This window comes from Ambystoma mexicanum, chromosome 2p (assembly GCF_040938575.1).
Source record: "Ambystoma mexicanum isolate Mex_15411 chromosome 2p, UKY_AmexF1_1, whole genome shotgun sequence".
Classification (NCBI taxonomy): Eukaryota; Metazoa; Chordata; class Amphibia; order Caudata; family Ambystomatidae; genus Ambystoma; species Ambystoma mexicanum.
This window is the reverse complement of record NC_090923.1, coordinates 1,437,906,670-1,437,926,626: the sequence shown is the minus strand read 5'-3', so window position 1 is coordinate 1,437,926,626 and position 19,957 is coordinate 1,437,906,670. Positions and strand designations below refer to the sequence as shown.

Here is a 19,957-nt window from a genome sequence, read left to right as displayed (position 1 = left end):
GCTGAGCACACTGGCTAGATGCTTGGACAGGAGGATGGTCTGCCCAGCCCACTGACTAGATGCTTGGAGAGGAGGATCGTCTGCCCAGCCCACTGGCAACATGCTGGGAGAGGAGGATGGTCTGCCGAGCAAACTGGCTAGATGCTGGGAGAGGAGGGTGGTCTGCCCTGCACACTGACTAGATGCTGGGAGAGGAGGATGGTCTGCCCTGCACACTGGCTAGATGCTGAGAGAGGAGGATGGTCTGCCCTGCACACTAGCTAGATGCTGGGAGAGGAGGATGGTCTGCCCTGCACACTGGCCAGATGCTGAGAGTGGAGGATGGTCTGCCCTGCACACTGGCTAGATGCTGAGAGAGGAGGATGGTCTGCCCAGCTCACTGGCTAGATGCTGGCAGAGGAGGCTAGTCTACCCAGAACACTGGCTAGATGCTGGGAGAGGAGGATGGTCTGCCCTGCACACTGGCTAGATGCTGAGAGAGGAGGAAGGTCTGCCGAGCACACTGGCTAGATGCTGGGAGAGGAGGATGGTCTGCCCAGCACACTGGCTAGCTGCTGGAAGAGGAGTATGGTCTGCCCAGCACACTGGCTAGATGCTGGGAGAGGAGGATGGTCTGCCCTGCACACTGGCTAGATGCTGGGAGAGGAGGATGGTCTGCCCTGCACACTGGCTAGATGCTGGAAGAGGAGGATGGTCTGCCAAGCACACTAGCTAGATGCTGGGAGAGGAGGATGGTCTGCCCAGCACACTGGCTAGATGCTGGGAGAGGAGGATGTCTGCCCTGCACACTGGCTAGATGCTGGGAGAGGAGGATGGTCTTCCCAGCACACTGGCTAGATGCTGGGAGAGGAGGAGGGTCTGCTGAGCACACTGGCTAGATGTTTGGGCAGGAGGATGGTCTGCCCAGCCCACTGACTAGATGCTTGGAGAGGAGGATCGTCTGCTCAACCCACTGGCAACATGCTGGGAGAGGATGATGGTCTGCCGAGCACACTGGCTAGATGCTGGGAGAGGAGGGTGGTCTGCCCTGCACACTGACTAGATGCTGGGAGAGGAGGATAGTCTGCCCTGCACACTGGCTAGATGCTGGGAGAGGAGGATGGTCTGCCCAGCACACTAGCTAGATGCTGGGAGAGGAGGATGGTCTGCCCAGCACACTGGCTAGATGCTGAGAGAGGAGGATGGTCTGCCCTGCACACTGACTAGATGCTGAGAGAGGAGGATGGTCTGCCCAGCCCACTGGCTAGATGCTGGCAGAGGAGGATAGTCCTCCCAGAACACTGGCTAGTTGCTGGGAGAGGAGGATGGTCTGCCCTGCACACTGGCTAGATGCTGGAAGAGGAGGATGGTCCGCCCAGCACACTGGCTAGATGCTGGGAGAGGAGGATGGTCTGCCCTGCACACTGGCTAGAGGCTGGGAGAGGAGGATGGTCTGCCGAGCACACTGGCTAGATGCTGAGAGAGGAGGATGGTCTGCCCTGCACACTGGCTAGATGCTGAGAGAGGAGGATGGTCTGCCCAGCCCACTGGCTAGATGCTGGTGGAGGAGGATGGTCTGCCCAGCACACTGGCTAGATGCTGAGAGAGGAGGATGGTCTGCCCTGCACACTGGCTAGATGCTGAGAGAGGAGGATGGTCTGCCCAGCCCACTGGCTAGATGCTGGCAGAGGAGGATAGTCCGTCCAGAACACTGGCTAGATGCTGGCAGAGGAGGATAGTCCGCCCAGAACACTGGCTAGATGCTGGGAGAGGAGGATGGTCTGCCCTGCACACTGGCTAGATGCTAAGAGAGGAGGATGGTCTGCCGAGCACACTGGCTAGATGCTGGAAGAGGAGGATGGTCTGCCCAGCACACTGGCTAGATGCTGGAAGAGGAGGATAGTCCGTCCAGAACACTGGCTAGATGCTGGCAGAGGAGGATAGTCCGCCCAGAACACTGGCTAGATGCTGGGAGAGGAGGATGGTCTGCCCTGCACACTGGCTAGATCCTGGGAGAGGAGGATGGTCTGCCCAGCACACTGGCTAGATGCAGGGAGAGGAGGATGGTCTGCCCTGCACACTGGCTAGATGCAGGGAGAGGAGGATGGTTTGCCGAGCACACTGGCTAGATGCTTCGACAGGAGGATGGTCTGCCCAGCCCATTGACTAGATGCTTGGAGAGGAGGATCGTCTGCCTAGCCCACTGGCAACATGCTGGGAGAGGAGGATGGTCTGCCGAGCACACTGGCTAGATGCTGGGAGAGGAGGGTGGCCTGCCCTGCACACTGACTAGATGCTGGAAGAGGAGGATGCTCTGCCCTGCACACTGGCTAAATGCTGGGAGAGGAGGATGGTCTGCCCTGCACACTAGCTAGATGCTGGGAGAGGAGGATGGTCTGCCCAGCACACGGGCTAGAAGCTGAGAGAGCATGATGGTCTGCCCTGCACACTAGCTAGATGCTGAGAGAGGCGGATGGTCTGCCCAGCCCACTGGCTAGATGCTGGCAGAGGAGGATAGTCTGCCCAGAACACTGGCTAGATGCTGGGAGAAGAGGATGGTCTGCCCAGCCCACTGGTTAGATGCTGGCAGAGGAGGATGGTCTGCCCAGCCCACTGCCTAGATGCTGGGAGAGGAGGATCGTCTGCCCAGCACACTGGCTAGACGCTGGGAGAGGAGGATGGTCTGCCCAGCACACTGGCTAGATGCTGCGAGAGGAGGATGGTCTGCCCAGCACACTGGCTAGATGCTGAGAGAGGAGGATGGTCTGCCCAGCCCACTGGCTAGATGCTGGCAGAGAATGATGGTCTGCCCAGCCCACTGGCTAGATGCTGGCAGAGGAGGATGGTCTGCCCAGCCCACTGCCTAGATGCTGGGAGAGGAGGATGGTCTGCCCAGCACACTGGCTAGATGCTGGCAGAGAATGATGGTCTGCCCAGCCCACTGGCCAGATGCTGGGAGAGGTATTGATACCTCTTGCTGACTCCTGGTCTGCCGCTTGCAGGCCATTAGGACAGTGATGCACAGCAGAGCCCTCTGCGATAAATGAGCCTGCAATACCTCAGCCAGCAGCACCTGTCGGCCATGCAGGGCTGAGAAAGCTTTCCTTTCTTTGCCCATTGCGCATTCACTGGCTGGGGTACTCACACAATAGGAAACCAGCTTTCCCTTATGCCAAAGGCCAGCCCAGGAGCACTCTCCCAACTGCTCTATGCAACTGAAGGAGTGCTCGGATTTCACCGGGACTGTTCTCCAGGGCCTCCTCCAACAAGTGTGGCAGGTCGCTGCCCTATCACTCATTTTGAATGAGCTCTCCCTGAGTCTGAGATGTGCAAGTGTGCATTGCAGGTGTGCGGCCAGCCCAAAGCAACCTACCCAGAGCAACGCAAAGGTACTGTACTAACAATGCAAGTTCTGCAAGGGGTGAGACAGGTGCGCAACCCATCCGTCTTTGCACAGGTAAGTCTAGTGCTTTGACACTTCGGTGCTGTAAGAGTCCAACATCTCGACCTACAGCACCGGGTGAGCATGTATGGCCTTGGTCAGTTTTGCCAGTGGCACGCAGCCTGAACAGCACCCCCCAACCTCCCTCCATGGGTCTACATTATGCGAGTCCTTATGGCTTTCATAAGGCCCTTGTAAGATTCAGGTGATAGAAGATGTATGTATAAATGAAGATTCCCAGGTGGTTCTGGGGCGACATTTTGAAATTTAAATGAAGGAATTTGAAAATTGTTATCTATTGTCTCAAAAATACTTTTTTTTATTTGGTATTATGCAATGGTTGAAAATTAACCTTATGCAACACAAAAAAAAGAATCAGTTGATATAAACATACATAAATATATGGTTACAATTAATCAGAATACTTTTAAATACACATTTTTCCCAAAACCTCTTAATTAAAACTAAACATACATTTCCAATTTAAAGACCCGAAACCGCCATCCAGAGGGCGAGGTGGCTGGGAATGAGGGAGGTGGGGGCGTGGGGAGGGAGTTAATGATGGTGATAAGAAAACTTGTAAAACAAATAAAAATATATTTAAAAAATAATAAACAAAAAAAATAACTATGACACCTGGCAAACTCTGTACCCATACAATAGAATTTAAGCTAATCTTTCTCAGCATCTCTTTCCATATATATAAGGCGCCTGCGGTAAAAACCATGGAGCTGACCCCATAAACTTTGCTCCACCAAAAGCTGGGGTTTAGCTTTAAAGACAGGGGTACGGTTTAGTTTAGGGCCAGATTTAGGGATGAGGAAAGAGTTAAGGGGAGGGGAGAATATGAGTAAGAGAAGAAGGGCGGCTCCCCTGTAATGACAAAGTGAATTGCAGAAGAAATGGGGGGATAGGGCTAGGATCAGGGTTAGAGCTATGATCAGGGTTAGAGTAAGGATTTAGGCTAGCAGCATCATATTTAAGGTTAGAGATCGGGTTAAGGACCGGATCAGGGGGTAAAGTTAGGTTGGGATAGTGATTTGGTTTATGATTATATTCAAGGCTAGGTGTGACGTAGGGGGGAAGGGAAAGGTTAGGGGTGACCTTACGGCAAGGGATGGGGCTAGGGTTATTTGTACAGTTTGATTGGGATTAAATGTTTGGTAGGGGTAAGAATATGGGTTAGAAAAGAAAGAGTCTGACAGGGGGTCTCCACCAGTAATGACGATTTGAGTTTTAGAAGAAGCAAAAGACAGAAAAAGTGAATCTATGGTGAAATGAATGCAGAAGAATTAAAGACAAACATCACAGTTTCTTTCTTTTTTTGTATCTTTCACCCTATGGCCACTCTTCGATGCAGTTTCCTTGGCTTCTCCTTGCTTGGCCTTTTCCTGTGCTAGGGCTTCTGCCTCTACTTTCTCATTCCTCTTATAGCCACAGACTTCTATCCTTTTCCTTCTCAGCCCTCTTCTGTGCCAGGGTTTCTGTCTTCACATCTGAGACCTTTCCTAGGCCCAGAGTCCCCGCCTATTCGGAGGTCAATGCATTTCTCTCTTCTTTCTTTCCAGAGATACCGTGCCTCTTCCACCTTCTTCTCTTGGGATAGGATACCTTCATCTCCATCTTCTTCAAGTGAATTCCCCATTGGGCTTATTTTCTCCCTTCACCATCATCCGCTCTCTTGATTTCACCCTCCTCCAGTCACCGGATTCACCTTCTGACTTCACCCTCTGCTGATCTCTGAATGTTCCCTTCCTCTGATTTCCTGGTTTTCCTCCTCTCCACTTTCCCCCAGTCTCCAGATCTCACTTTCCTCTGGTCTCCTGACCTCATCTTATTCTACTGTCCAGGGTTCCCCTTTCTCTAGTCTTTGGGTTTGGCATGCAGCCTCCTTCTCAACCCTCCAGTGGTAACTGTCCTTTCTCCACAGTGCTCACCTTCTTGTTCAGATCTTACAGACTGCCTCATGCCCCCGGCTCCACAACGCTGTGGTCACTGTGTTAAATATCGTGTAACATGCCGAATGTTACTTAAGGTGCACGTATGAGACACCCAAATACAGGTCCATGCGAGGGTATAATTCTATTCGTGATGGTTCTTTCGTGCTGTGGGTGAGTTAAGCTCCTCCAAAATAGTGATGGGAGTATCTAAGGGAATAATAAATAGGTGAGTTTATCCAATTTGAGGTCTTGTGCATATAAATAGTGGGGTGGTTGATGTGACTAAAAAGCCTGAAAAAACTCACCCTGAAATAAAGTTGTGTTGATCTGTACACGGTCAATTAATTATATGTTATGTTAGTGGTGTACCATTCTTGATAATAATAGTATCCAGAGAGATCTGGAACCTTAAGGTTTAAATGATCTTATCCCTTACTGTAGGTAGATCCAGTATGCCGCACGCTGGTGTGAGCTTGGAATGCTGTTGGGGTAATTAGTATTCAATATTAATTTAGATTTAGTATCTGCGTGGGCCTTACTGAGCCTCGATTGATAATATAAGCATGCGCTTACCTGATAATGGTATACACTAATGTGTGCAGAAAGGTGTCTCTTCACAAAGATATTCACCTTGTCGACAGACTCGCCTGCTTAAGAAACGAGATGATGACCTGAAATGTACATGAGTGTGCCGTGAGCACCATTCTAGTCACCTATAGGTGTAGTATGTAAGACAAATTAAGTAAATTACCTGCTGAGAATTGCAGGGCAGAAGTCCGGTCAGGAATCATCTGCGGCGGCCGTACGCATCTATCACGTGGTACGTTTGCCGTATGCCAGCAACTAGAACGTTACGTCATGTAAACGAAAGTGATCAACGTGCCAACGATTAGTATGTACAGAAACAATGTTGTGCAGTATTTTGACGGGAAATTAGTCGTCCCTTTGGAGGCTTATCAGTAAATCGAATGAACAATATCAGCCACTAATGTCCTCAAATGTTTCACCCTGCATTTGGGAGGGTTCAACTATGTTATTTCACAGGTCATGATGACCTGAAATGTTTGTGTATATATTTCCATATGCAATCCTATTCATTTATTTTGTTTTTCATATTATTTATCTATCATTCATTTGGTTTGTGGTATCACTTGTATCAATTGGCAGCCTTGATAAAGACGATGTTTCGAAACACGGGTAAGCTATTAACACTGAAATGTTTAACGGATTGTTCTTGAAACTCAAGACACAGAATAAAACTATTTTTTGCTAAGCGCATGTAATTAGTACTAAAATTGTTGCATTATCTCTTGTGGTGAAGGGCATAGCCCAAGTACTAGACGTGCAGCTGGCGTTTACACTGACCGTTTGTCTTTGGTTAAGCGTACTGGGTTTCTAGTTTAACCCCACTTTTTGTTCTCATGTTATTAAATCTATACATAGATTCTGTAGGGCCCAGGGACCCCTAATGGCATTGGCATCCACCTGTATGCTGGTGTCACCCACACAGCTCTTAAAATGCCACCAGGAGGGGACATCCACAGACTAAGTGGCTGTCTCAACTGCAGCAAGGCCTGGTTATCATCTTTCTACTTGGTGATAAATCCATCCAAAAACTAAGATTTCTTTGCTCCTCTCTTTCCCCCACACCATCGCAATCTTGCATTTACCAACCAGCCAATATTGACACCAACTACCCTTGTTTTCAAGACTTAATCTCTCAGTTTCATACAGGATGCCGATTTTAATCAAGAGTTGCATATGTTGTTTAATTCTTTGCCTTCTTGACAAAGCTAACCTTCATTTCCTCTGCAGTCTACGGGCAACGCATCTTGAAGAGGCTCATTATAATGTAGAAACTCTCTCGCTCTGCAGAGTTTAGGACTAACCCAAGCTGTGGTGTTGCCACACATGGTTGGTGTATATACTATCAGCCTCATTGCAAATGAAGCGGTGCGTTAAATAGTGGCAATAAAGTGAGGCGTAATGCTTCTCTATTTAGCACACGAAGCAGAGATAAGATATCCGTCATGCAGTCCTCCCTCAATTCGTCAGTGTGCCTCACTGTACGCCTGCATGAGATTTTCATGTTGGCCTACAACGTATGCTTTCCTGAGGATCCACCTCGGTTTTGCACCTGATCAAGAACAGGCGGTTCCATAACAATGCATTAGTAAAAAGCGTATTTGCAGGTGGTGTTTACTTTTCCACGAGACAGAGTAGAAAATGAAAAGAGTCAAAGCGAGAGTGCCTCGCTTTTACTCTTTCTTTGTCCGCTCCACCTCATAGTCGTGGAAAGGTTCATGCAGTGGACTCTACAGGGCTGACGTTGGTTGTCCCCTGCATGTAATTTAAGATCTGAATCAAATCAGGCTGCATATGTTTTCTCGTATCCCGGAAAGTAGATTTCGATTGTGTTTCCTGGTGATCGCAGGGAATAGGAAATGTCATCTTATTCCAGGGGTCGCGATTAGAATTTGTTGACCAGGAGCAAAAAGCAGCCCCTGGGGATCAGGCTTAACCCATTAAAGGGCAGTGACCACTGAGGTACCAGGAGCTAGTTTATAGTGGACAGCAAATCTAACTTTCCATAAGAAGCAAACTCTTACCACAACTTTTTGTCTATTTTATATTATCCAATATACATTAAATGTCCCTTGGGTGTATTTTGTATACTCTTTTATACACATTCCCAAACATCCACAGTTAATATGGCATAGTGAGGTTTGTATGGCACCACCTGCCCCAGGAGTCAGAAGTAGCTGCTGGTATCTGTTGGTTTCAAGCTACCCAGGCTCCACCTGGGTATAACCAGGAGCTAAATAGCTCCCGGCTCCTGGCAATTTCGAACCTTGCATTCAATCATGTTTCATTGACTATGTCTGTCAGAATGTGCTGCAGAAGAAAATATGGGTTCCGCGTAGAAAACAGCACACATCAAATGGCCCTCATGTAGCCAAGCACCTTACCGAAAGGATGCCCATGTCATGTTTGCCGGTTGGTGTGCCCCTACACTGCAGGTAGGTCCTAGGCTTGGATGTCTTTTGTTAGGAATCCAAAACCCGTAGTTGAGCATTCTGAGCCATTCCTCCAGTGCTTTGTAATTCCCTTCCAACACGTCTACGCCCGATAAATGGTTGGTTACCTTTACACAATGCGGCAGGTTGCCGGGAGTGCAAGCAGAGCTCATCTTATCCGTACAGAATATTATGGGAAATGGCTGCTGCTCCCTTTGCAGTCTCTTCATCTGCAGACAGTACCTCATCTATGGCTCAGCCTTTCATTATTAAGCATCACATTCCTCCTGTGCACAAGCTGTGCTCGCCCATGCCTCATGGAGGCAGAAGCACCTCCCTGAAGCTAGTGGCATTCGACCACTTTACAAATTGTCCCCGTTGTACAACCCTTCCTGGGTGGATGAGGGAGCACAAACCATTTAGAATCCACACACCTCCCAGGCCCTCCTCCCACATATCAGGGAGCATAAACTCTGCTCATGGCAACTCGCACAATCTTTGTGGGCACATGCTCTAGACCTGCCAGACTATTCCTCATGCCAGTCGATATTTGAACCCAGAATTGTTGCACAAAATGTGCCCCTTTCTTTCTTATGCCTGCTTCACCAGTGCACTCTCTTCCCTCCTTGCTTTCCATACTCCTTGGCACAATTGCTTCTCTTACAGTGGAAGTCGTTTTGCAAGCAACATCTTCTTTTGCTTGCTATTCTCCATCTCCTAATTGGGGATATGTGTTAAGCCGGTCAATGTGAAGCTCTAGTTTATAGAACCTTCAGTAGATAGAACTTGCCCTTGATCATATTAGCGACCGATTTGCCAACTCCCAGCAAGATTGCATTACAATGAACACCATTCCCCATTAGATTTTTGGTTACTCCAGGAAATCCTTTGGGATTTCAGGGAAGAGCAGACCTCATCCGCCACTGTGTCCATTGTGGATTTCAGGAGTTCCTGCACACTACGCCCTTCGTGCAGAAATTGCAGATTTCATGTGTGACTTCAACGTCCGGTATCAATTTCGCAATTTGTGCCAGGTACACGTTTCCAATTTACGGTGGAACATTATAATAACGTGGGCTATATCGATAGCCCCAACTCGACCATCACTTATCTTTCAAGTTGTAATCTGATTGTGTCTTTGGCAAATGTGCCAAAATGCTCCGTTTCCCACTCACTTGTAGATCCGACCTGTCCATCCACCTGCTTTCTCCTGCTGTGACTAATCAGCAAAACAATTGCTTTACACAAAACAGATTTTCCATCCTTTTCTCACCCATGTGGCTGGCGCAACCTGTTTTTTTTTAAATGTCTTCTTCTCCATCATGCTCCTCTTTTGGTGACAGATGTCTACCTCAGAGAGGCCATTTCCACTCTACTTCTTTATTTAATGACTTGTTCAGTCATTCCCCTTTATTTGTTCCAACCGACTGCTCATTCAGGTCCTGATTTTCACTGGTGTCTGGACCTCCAAGAGGTAGTTCTCTACTTTTCAGGACTTGCTTTGCAGGCATATGAGACATTTTTGTCTTATAATAAGCTAACGCTTAAGTCGCTCACAGATTAAAACACACTGGGCCTCATTACAAGCCTGGCGGTCCTGAAATAAGGGTGCTGGTAGCAACGTGCCGGCATCCTCTCCGGACTGCCTTACTATGAGAATGGCTGCAGTGACCGATGCTCCCAGGAGGTCTGACTCATGCATGGTTGTCACAGGAGCACCGCCACCGTTAGCAACGGTGCCAGTGATTCTGTGTCCCCATTCCCGCAGAGTCCGCATGACATCCCGGTCGGCCAGGACTTGTAAGATCCCAGAGGCACCTTATTTCAGGACTGCAAGGGGGATTACTGTCTGGCTGAGACTTTCAAAGCTTGTTCCGCTATCATGATCGAAGCCCTTACTAAATGTATCAATTCCTTGTTTCAAGAAACTCATGTCCCCGATCACCTAAAAACCGCATGGATCACTCCCTTGTTAAACAAGATTGGCTTGTGTCCTTTTTATGCACTTAACTATAGGCCTATTACAAATACTGCTTTTTGGCTAAAAATATTAGACCGCGATGCATATACCCAGATCTTAAATTTTTTTAATAACCACAAGGTTGTACACGACAGACAATCCGGTTTTCGGCAAGGTCACAGCATGGAGACAGCCTTGCTGGACCTTAAGTCTAATTTATTGTGTACCATGGATAAGGGGGGGGACAACGGACCTGATGTTATTGGACTTGTTGGCCGCCTTTGACCTGGTGGACTAGCACCTATTAGTTGCCAGGTGGAAGGAGGTTGTTCATTTTTCAGATGCCGCTTTGGCATTGATACAATCCGTTCTGAGTAACAGAACACTGAGGGTGTGCAGTGACCTAGCAGAAGCTACACCTAGTGTTTTGTATTTTGGAGTCCCACCGGTGCCTGCTTATCGCCCTCCCTTTAAAACGTTTTTACTATTCCTCTCTTCGAGTTGTTAGACAGAAATGGCATTGAATTTACCAACTATGCGGATGACACGCAATGTGTCATCCCATTATCAGGGAATTACGAGCAAGACACCGACAGATTGAATGAGGTCTATGATATCATTCAAGAATAGATGGTAGAGAATGGCCTGGTACTAAACAAGGAAAAAATGGAACTTACGGTTGTTGGAATATCTATTAAAATAAAAAGGCTAGGGTAGAATTATAAACATTTCAGACTTGCAAGGCACGATCTGGAGACCAAAACCAAGGTTAAAACCCTAGGAATTGTCTTGGACCAACATCTCAGTATGAAGTGAGTCATCTGATGTCTTCGTCAGCATACTACATAAAATTACTCACACAAATGCGCCCGGTCATTTCAAAAGCTAATTGTGAAATAATAGCAAGAGCAATCATCGGGTCTAAGATAGACTATTGTAGTGGTCTCCTCATAAGTATTAATAAATCAGAGTTTGTCAGACTTCAGGTCATACAGAACAGTACAGTCAGAGTAATTGCGGGGCTGAGGAGATTTGATCATGTAACCATGGCAAGAAGAGATTTGCACTGCCTGCCGATAGAAGAGAGGATTAAATTCTGCCTATCGGTCGCGGTGCATCAAAGCGTTACGCGCACTGGGCCTGCATACTTGTCCGAAGCCTTGCTGGTGATGTCCAACATATGCACAGATCAGCTGACACACTACATCTAAAAGAGCCCAGATGTTCCTACTCACACAAGTGAAGCAGGGTGCCTTTTACGCAGTAGCCCGATGGTCTTTAACCTGATTGAAAATTTCAAGGAAAAACTGAAAACACATCTATTCATTAATGAGTATCCACTTTTTCTGGAAACTCTGCTTCCCCCTTCTCCTTTTAGTTGATCATTATGTTACATGTTTTATCCTTCATTTGTTGTCAGTTGTGCCTATAAGCCTTCGGGTTCTGAGGTGCGCAGCACACATTTTTAAAGTAAAGTAAATATGAGGCAGCCGAAAAGTTGTTACGAGGTCGGTAGCACCGGCGGGTTACCGCAGACCTCGTAATGAGGCCCACTGTCCAGTTATCATTAGATGCAAGTGTACTACTTCAATATGTCTGACTATATGGAGTCCAAAGTGTAAACATTACACCTCATGAGTGTGCTCGGTGAAACTTTACCAAAGGAGTGTCCCTCTATAGAGTCCTGAAGAGCCTTGCTCTTAGCTGCACTTAAAGCTGTTTTACCAGTCGTCCTCTAGAAAACAGAAAAGTCTCACGCCGGCTTGTTTTTCTACCATTATAGGAGTAACTCTAACTACATTGCTTCTCTGTTGGGGATCAGTGTCACCCCACTGGAACTGGCTTTTGGGTCTCCAATCTCCCCTGCATGATTTTAACTGAACCTTTTATGTCATGCGTTGCAGATGCATGCCACTTCCTGAAAGGACCGGAGTTTCTAAATATATCCTATCCAGATCTGGTTCATGGCATGGTTCTCCCCGCACTGTCCTTATGGAACAGCACTAATATCCATCAGAGCTTATAGGAGTGCAATTGTAGTACCAGCCACGTTGCATTTACAGACATAATTGTCAACACTTCTGGTGGGCTAAAATTAAGTTTAATGCGCTGCTGCACAGCACTAATTACATTCAAGTCATGGTAGCCAGGACAGGACTGTAACTGCCCAGTACTGTCATCTCTAAGTTCCAGCCTTAATCAAAGTCTTCTTCCTGTACTTACAAAATACCATACACTACGTGTATGTCCTAATCACAGTTAAAAGCAGACCACCATTCAACAAATTCATGAGGTCATAAATATTAAAACCCAAGTCAACGTGTCATCAAAATATATCCTCATTCAAGATTGGTGCAGTAAATCAAAAACCAATTGCTGTTTGCTTTTGAATATATATTGGTAATTATGATGTGTAAAGGCATAATATAGGGTCGGGCTAAGAGACCGGGGTAGCTTTGATTAGTAATAGTAAAGTATTACAGTAGTGTTCTGATGGTGCATTTAGAAAGTCCTTTCAGTCCGCTGTGTTTGTTGTGATATTTGTTTTGGTCCCCAAGCCAGTGGTTGCATCTGGGGTATCCCCTTAGATACTTTCAGGTGCAAGCATGCATTGGCGTGCCTGCACTGTGCTTGGTTAGCACCGCTGGTAGCCATGTTGGAATCCTCACACTTGTTCTTCCTACTCGTCTTGTTACTACGGTTCTAGTTTCCCAATCCAGCAGATTCACCCTTATAATTACTGTAGGTGCACTGTATCTACCATATCCCTCCATAACGACATCAAAGGAGTTTTTTTTAGGACTGACTGGGTCTAGTTCTATCTGTCTCTAGTTCACTTGACCAGATCCGTTATTATTCTCACTGGTAATACACCAGGCAACTCGCTTAGATTTGCTGCTGACAAGGCAATCCTCTGTCCATCCATGGTACAGACGAGTTCCTCCACAGAAGCCTTGCGTCACAATTTACATCCTCCCTGGCCTCGCTATTTAATAATGCTTCCATATTTCTCTTCAGTGAAAGGGGAGGTATGAATAGTGGGGGATACTGGTTTGGTATTAGCATACCTGATAGCAGGCCAAATTCACCTTTTCAATTTGAACAATTTTATGACTGTTTTTTGGCGGAATTTCGGTCAAATGAAATTACATATATATGAGGGGTAGGGTACGGGAATAGGTTGAGGTAGGGGAAGTGGGAGGGGCGTGCGGTGTCCCACCACATATTCGAACAATTAAACAACCAAAATAAATTCATTCAAATTGGAAAAGGTCAATTATCTTCGTTCAAACAGACCTAAACCGTTGGGGTCGGAAATGTTGGGCAGGGACACCACCTACACATTTCGTGCTCCTGTTTTTAAGTCTAAAAACGTCTGCATATGAGATGCAGTCTCCAAAGTGAGATGAATTAACTAACATTTCCAAATAGGCTGCTGACTCTAAAAGGTAGAAAAAGAGGTAGCCCACAACCTAAATTCTATTGATGGATCCCCCAAGGGGGATCAAAACCATACAAAATTAGAAAAGGGCGTCCCTAGCACTATTCTGAAAATCTCTTTAATGAAGTTTATTCAATTAATGCATTTGAGATTTCATAAGAATATCATTTTAATTCACGTTTCTTTTTTGTACAAAATCACATCGTATGACGCAATTCCCAATTTGCAAACTTGACAATACATACATACATACATAAAATACACATTAAAACGATTCATATCCTCTATTTCTGTTTATTGGTAGGTTTTGTCAGTGCAGTATACATTATTCAGGATACATTACGACTCATATCCACTATATGTCAGGTGCACGTCTCGAATTGTGAATGGCTAAAAATTGGGCAAGTCACTGCCAAATAGAGCATGCGCCTGTCTCAGGCAGCATCCCTCCCATCCTCTCAGCAGCAGTCCATCTGGAATCCTCCTGGTGTTCCCACAAGCCAGTCCAATTCTATATTCAAATCCCATACATTGCTCTGAGCACCAGTCCCACCCAACGGAGTAAGACAGCCATTTTAGAACACCAAAATGATTGTGAAAATGTAGTAGGCACACAAAAGGAAAAGAAAAATGTATTTAAGCAGCACAGCTGTGAAAGTAATTTCATAACTTGTCAACGACATTTGAAAAGCGAACCCTAGACTATGTGCCTTAGCTTTGTAAAGTTGTTTTAACTTCAGTTAAACCTAAACCAAAGTATTTGAATGAATGTCTTCTAATTCTTTCTCCTGTGTCTCTTTTCCTCTCAACCTCTTTCACTCCCTCGACCACGCTCTCTCCCGGCCGCAGAGCACGTGCGACACCCTGCGGAGTCACTCCGACAGCCTCGGATTCACACCGAACATGCTACCTCGTCACCCGACTCTAGGGAACTTCGAGGAATTTGCCTGCTGATGTCGACACGCGTAGGATGGTGGACCTCACCCAGGGTGTTGCTGCAAGAACCGGTCTACTTGCTGTATGTTTTGAACTAAACTTCAGGCAGCACAGTGGAAACATTAAAAAAAATACAAACAATAATGAACAAAATTAGATAGAAATATATATACATGTATATCAGAAAAGACTTCCGAACACATCTGAGGTTGAGTTGCTGTCGCCTAGGATCCACCTCTTGTGACTCAAATGTGGATGACTCTGCGAAACTATGGAGAGGAGGATGGAACCCCAGACAGACACCTGAAGGCCAACTTTGTCGGAAGACAATAATTTCTCCAGGAGGCATAAGATAATACCGGCCTAGGCTTGAAAACAACACAACTTCTTTGCACTGCACCTCAGTCAATAGAAATTGAGATGTAGAGGCTTTGGTCTAGTGGTTGAATATATAGTGGTGCATAATCGACCCCCAATTATGTGACTAACATCATAAGGGTCATCCACGCTGACATTTCTCGGGGAAAGATGATACATTGGACAATTTCTTTTGCTGTGGGTGAGATGTAGTGGGGAATTATTTGCACAATTCATCTGAACCTTTTGAGAATGCAACGGCTAGTACAACATCCACTGTGACAGAACCGAGGCGATACAGCGAGCGAATGCTGAATGGCGTGATGGACAATGCATGGTGAAGTAGAAAGCTGTAGAGGGTTACATTGATGACATGTGATTAAGGAGTTATTGGCGAAGAATAAGAGCTCTGGAAAGAAGCTCCCTAGAGGGTGTTGAGGAGCAGTTCTACTGGGGTTGTATTGTGCTAAGCTTTGTTTGTGTTACTGGGTATTTCCTTTTCCTGGAAGGGGCCATGGGGAGTTTGAGCGTGTCTTGGCCACATTGCTGGTCCATGGTGAGTCCGAACCTCTTCCACCCGTATCGCCATCAGAGGCAATTAACGGTTATTACATCAGCTCAAAGTATTGCCTGATGATTTGTACAATGGGCCCAAACCCAGAGCCAATAAAGTCAGTAGGCCACTGAACTGTCCAGTGGTGCAGGTGCCCATACTGTTGAGGTACACAGTCAGGGTAGTATCCCTTTGGCCTTAGGACTTCCACACATACTCCCCCACCAATGGACCCTCAAACTGGCCTTGTGGCTCCTCCTGTGGGAGGCTTCCATGAAAACGGCACACCTCACTCCTTGCTTTGGACGGTACACTTGATTCCGGCATTGCCCGGTCAGTGTCATCCATTTTAAAAATGTAATGTCTGAATGCTGTAAGGCATACCAGGGAAAAGGCAAGGTCTTCGGATATTAAGTTACTACTGAGTCACACCATATGGGTGATACGCACTTTCTATCCCACTTTTGTGTAGTAATGTTAACTATTCAGCGCTAGCTGGCTTCCTGTAAAGGTGAAAGCTGTCAGGAGTGAGGGGTTAAGCCTGCGTCACAGCGTTTATGACCAGTTTGTAAGAAGCAGCAGGAATGTGCACAATGCCTAGTAACTAATACCACCCTCACACAGTGGTGAAGGCTGAATGTATCCCCTGTGCAAACATCCATTTGAGGCCTTTTTAAGTTTATTTATTTTATACTTCAATATTTTTTACTGTGTTTAATATGCTGTGAAAAACGAGATTTACTTTCCAAAAAGTAAGGGAAAGAAAACCTACATCCAGGCTCTTCTTCCACACTTGTAAATGTGAAACACATGCATCTGCCCCACTAGCACAAAGTCTGATAAAGTAGAGCTTGTGTTTCACTAGTGATCAAACCAAAGCAGGAAGTTCTGTTTTGTGCCATTGGCTGACTCTGGGACTCTCATGGTTATTATGAGGCAGCGGCGCGACAGCGGAACTGTGGTGCGCCTCCTGTTTCTTTGCCGCCAGCAGCTCTGCGACTTGTTTTTATCTCCGTGTCTAACTTCATGAGGCCTGACATGCTGTGATACCTCTACTTGTGATATTTATGGCGGCTGCTAAAAATATGAAGGGTAGCCGCATATGTGGCTACTAGCGGAACATGTGCAATGGAAAATGTGGTGTGAGTGTTGTGTTTGTCATGTTTTGCCCTTTGCCACAAAGAAACGACTGGGTGTGAGGAAGCCGTTAGTGTGCGTCATTGGGAGGCCATTTTGAGTTGCCATGTGTGTTTTACGCAGGATGGGGACGAAGGCACTGGATTCTTGGAAGAGCACGGATACCCAAAGGGATAATACACGTGTGGCTAGTGCAGGGTATGCTCCGAGTGTTTCACTAGCCGCAAGGGAAGATATCTGAAATGTCCCCAATCTTGGATACATCTCACACCCATGGGCTTGGGTGCGGAAAGCCTGCAAGGCTGAAGTGGCGGAGGCCCAAGCCAATCAATTCAATCCTTCCCCCTCCATCACCCAGCAACACTGAGGTTTAATTATTGAATGCTAAGTCAAAGGGGAACATGTCAGTGTTACATCAGCAACTGTGGTCTCTGTCCTGCTAAAAATGTCTAGGGAGCACCAAAGGTGATTGGTGTAAATTGGATGTCTCTCAATGATACCAATCGTTTCCTGGAATCTGACTACACAACTTGAATTTATTAGAGATGGGGGAAGAGTTCTTCTATCAAACATTTTACAAAATTAGTATTCAGAACAGAGCCTTCCTATTAAAGGACGCTTAGCACTGGGCACAAGGTCGCAATGTCCAAAGCACCAGTTGAAAGAGGAGGAAGATTGGTAGACAGAATAGTGACAATGCAGACCAGTTGAATGATTTCAATGCTTGCCAAATTTAAATGTAACAAACTTTTTTTTTTAGATGTTTTGTTGGGCCCTGCCAATTTGATTAGAGCTGTGTGTGTTTCTGGTGTGATCTTGACGCACAAACCAATGTACAAAGGCATTTTATTCTTTTCCTCAATAGATACTGAAAAGGTTATGCTCGGGCCTTCGAGCACAGCAAATCTTAAAAATGAGATCTGTAGACATTGTGGTCATGTGTTCAGATGTGAGCATGCCTGATCCAGCACAAGGTCGTACATTGAATAGGGGATGGACTCAATTCAAACTGGCCAGTTCCTTCGCAGTGGTCCAGATGGAAGAAACCAAATGTCTAGCACCATTCATTCTTGCAGATCACCTAGAAATTCCCTCATGTCTTGTAGTCTTGTATGATGATAGGAGACCCCCTTCTGGCTGGTGATGCTTTCCATGCACCTGGAGAATAAAGCGGGTGTTAGTTGAGGAAGATCTGAATGTGTGGGCTGTATGCTCAGGCAAAGGACCCCTCATTGTCCATATTCCGCATTGTCAGCACTGACAGCATATCATACATTTTTACTGAGCATTGGGCGGGTGGGATTTTCCTTTTTTCCGAAAGATTTCATAAATGTACTGTGTACCTATTTTCGGATAAAGCAGTGTAACCTGAGAGTGTGATGGTGAGGGGCAAAGCATGCAAGAAATGGGAAAAGCCACATTGTAAGACGACATCGCTCCTGGAAAGTTAGTTCAAGCAGACAAACAGCCCGGCAAACCCACAGAGAAACCACCATGGTGCGTAAAAATACAGTCGTGGTTGCCGGCATTTGGATGTCCATAGAAGATCGAGGCCAAGTAGGCTCATCATTACATCGATGAGCTGATCTATTCTGTCGATTCGACCGACTCCGATGCCTACGCACTGTACGTTTTCAGGGAAGCGATGATCATCCATGGACCGATGTTCCACGAGAGGGCATTATTGTCGGAGGAGCCACACATCAGACATGTATCCCACTGGAGAGTCTTCCACTGTTCTGTGCATTTCATGGTGAGGATAATCAGGCGCAGGGTGCTTCCCCGGCAGGGAACCTGTGCTCACCGCAATGTTGTACTGTAGCCGCAGAGTGAATGCCTTCCGTGTGTGCCCCTGAACCCCTCCTTCTGCATGCAATCCTGGCACTCTGACCTCCCCCTCTAAAATTCACACTGCTCCTTCCTACCCGGAAAGTGATGTGTCTGTCTCACATGTATACTCATGGAGCAAATATATAACCATATAGTATATTCTAACTGTTGTTAATCTCATGAATGTGACCTACATGTATGACTGTGCTTCACACATTACTTGTGCCTGAATGGTTTCACTGCATATCTCCATAAAGGAACAAACATGTTACTTTTCAACTTACTGTGCGTATTGTGTGTTTTGTCGGGGTGTCGTAATTCTTTCAAAGAATATACAGCTCCTTCTGCTTTGGGGTCTGTACGCAATTGTGATGTTGACGTCAACAGGAGACCAGAACTAACCGACCCCTTCAGTCATGGCACATGCCACTACTCCCTAAACACAGAACCAACTCCAAGTTTTGAAAAGAGAGAATTCAAAATAAAAAAGATCCAGGAGATAGTTGGGAAGTAATTGTAGAAATCAGCGGCATTTGGCAAATAACTCCAATTTTAACCTCTTCCCAATTCAGGATTTGGTCCAATACCGTCGCAATCCATGGGCTCCGATTAAAAAAAATAAGTTGTCATGTACTGAAAGGAAGCATAGTAACCTTCCTCCAATACAGTGAAACATGTATTTACAATGGGCCATGGCAAGGGGGTGAAAAGATGGACCTCTCATCTCCATACCAATGAAATGCATAAAAGGGTCACAATGATCCCTTTTGTGGATAAAGAAATGTACATTCGTGGTATGAACCCCTACTGTTCATTATCCATGGCCACATTCGCATTGAAGTTGGAAACACCTGAACAAAATGTTCAAACAAATATCTTTTAGGTTACCACTAGTGGCAGTGGTATTTCTGGAATTCCTCTGGTGTTTTTTCCAGAAATAGCACCTCGGTCAGTGGTAAACTCTAAATTAAGTGGATCTTCTGAAATGCCCTGAGTCGAGGGGGTAACCTCCTCCAGTGGTATTTCACACACAAATTCCACCCAATTGCCTCCTTTGTACGTTGAATCCACAAGTGGTCATGAGCAGGCCTGGCTTCATTCAATGCTTATTGAAAATGCATCAACTTTGGCAGCCCAACTCCCTTGAAACTCAAAATGGAGGCCTGAGGTGATCAAAGAAAGCCATTACATGTGAGGTTAAGTGCCTATTCCTTATAGCACATCCTACCGACCTTGCAGAGATAGGAATACACATTCCACACCGTCTGAGTTCACCAAACCACAGAAGAGTAGATACGAAAACACTGGAGTGAATTTAGTAGAAAGGCTCTTGTAATGGACACAACAACACGTAAGGTGCGCAG

At 46.2% G+C, this 19,957-nt stretch overlaps 1 protein-coding gene across 1 annotated transcript in view; it reads left to right on the top strand.

Annotated features, from left to right (window-relative positions):
• Positions 1-18,876, top strand: part of ASIC3 (acid sensing ion channel subunit 3) — a 463,599-nt gene extending 444,723 nt beyond the window's left edge. Inside the window, exon 11 of the mRNA XM_069645979.1 lies at positions 14,630-18,876. Within this exon, the coding sequence (XP_069502080.1) occupies positions 14,630-14,708 (79 nt within the window). The 3' untranslated portion in view covers positions 14,709-18,876. The remainder of the gene's footprint in view (positions 1-14,629) is intronic.
• Positions 18,877-19,957: the final 1,081 nt, after the last annotated feature.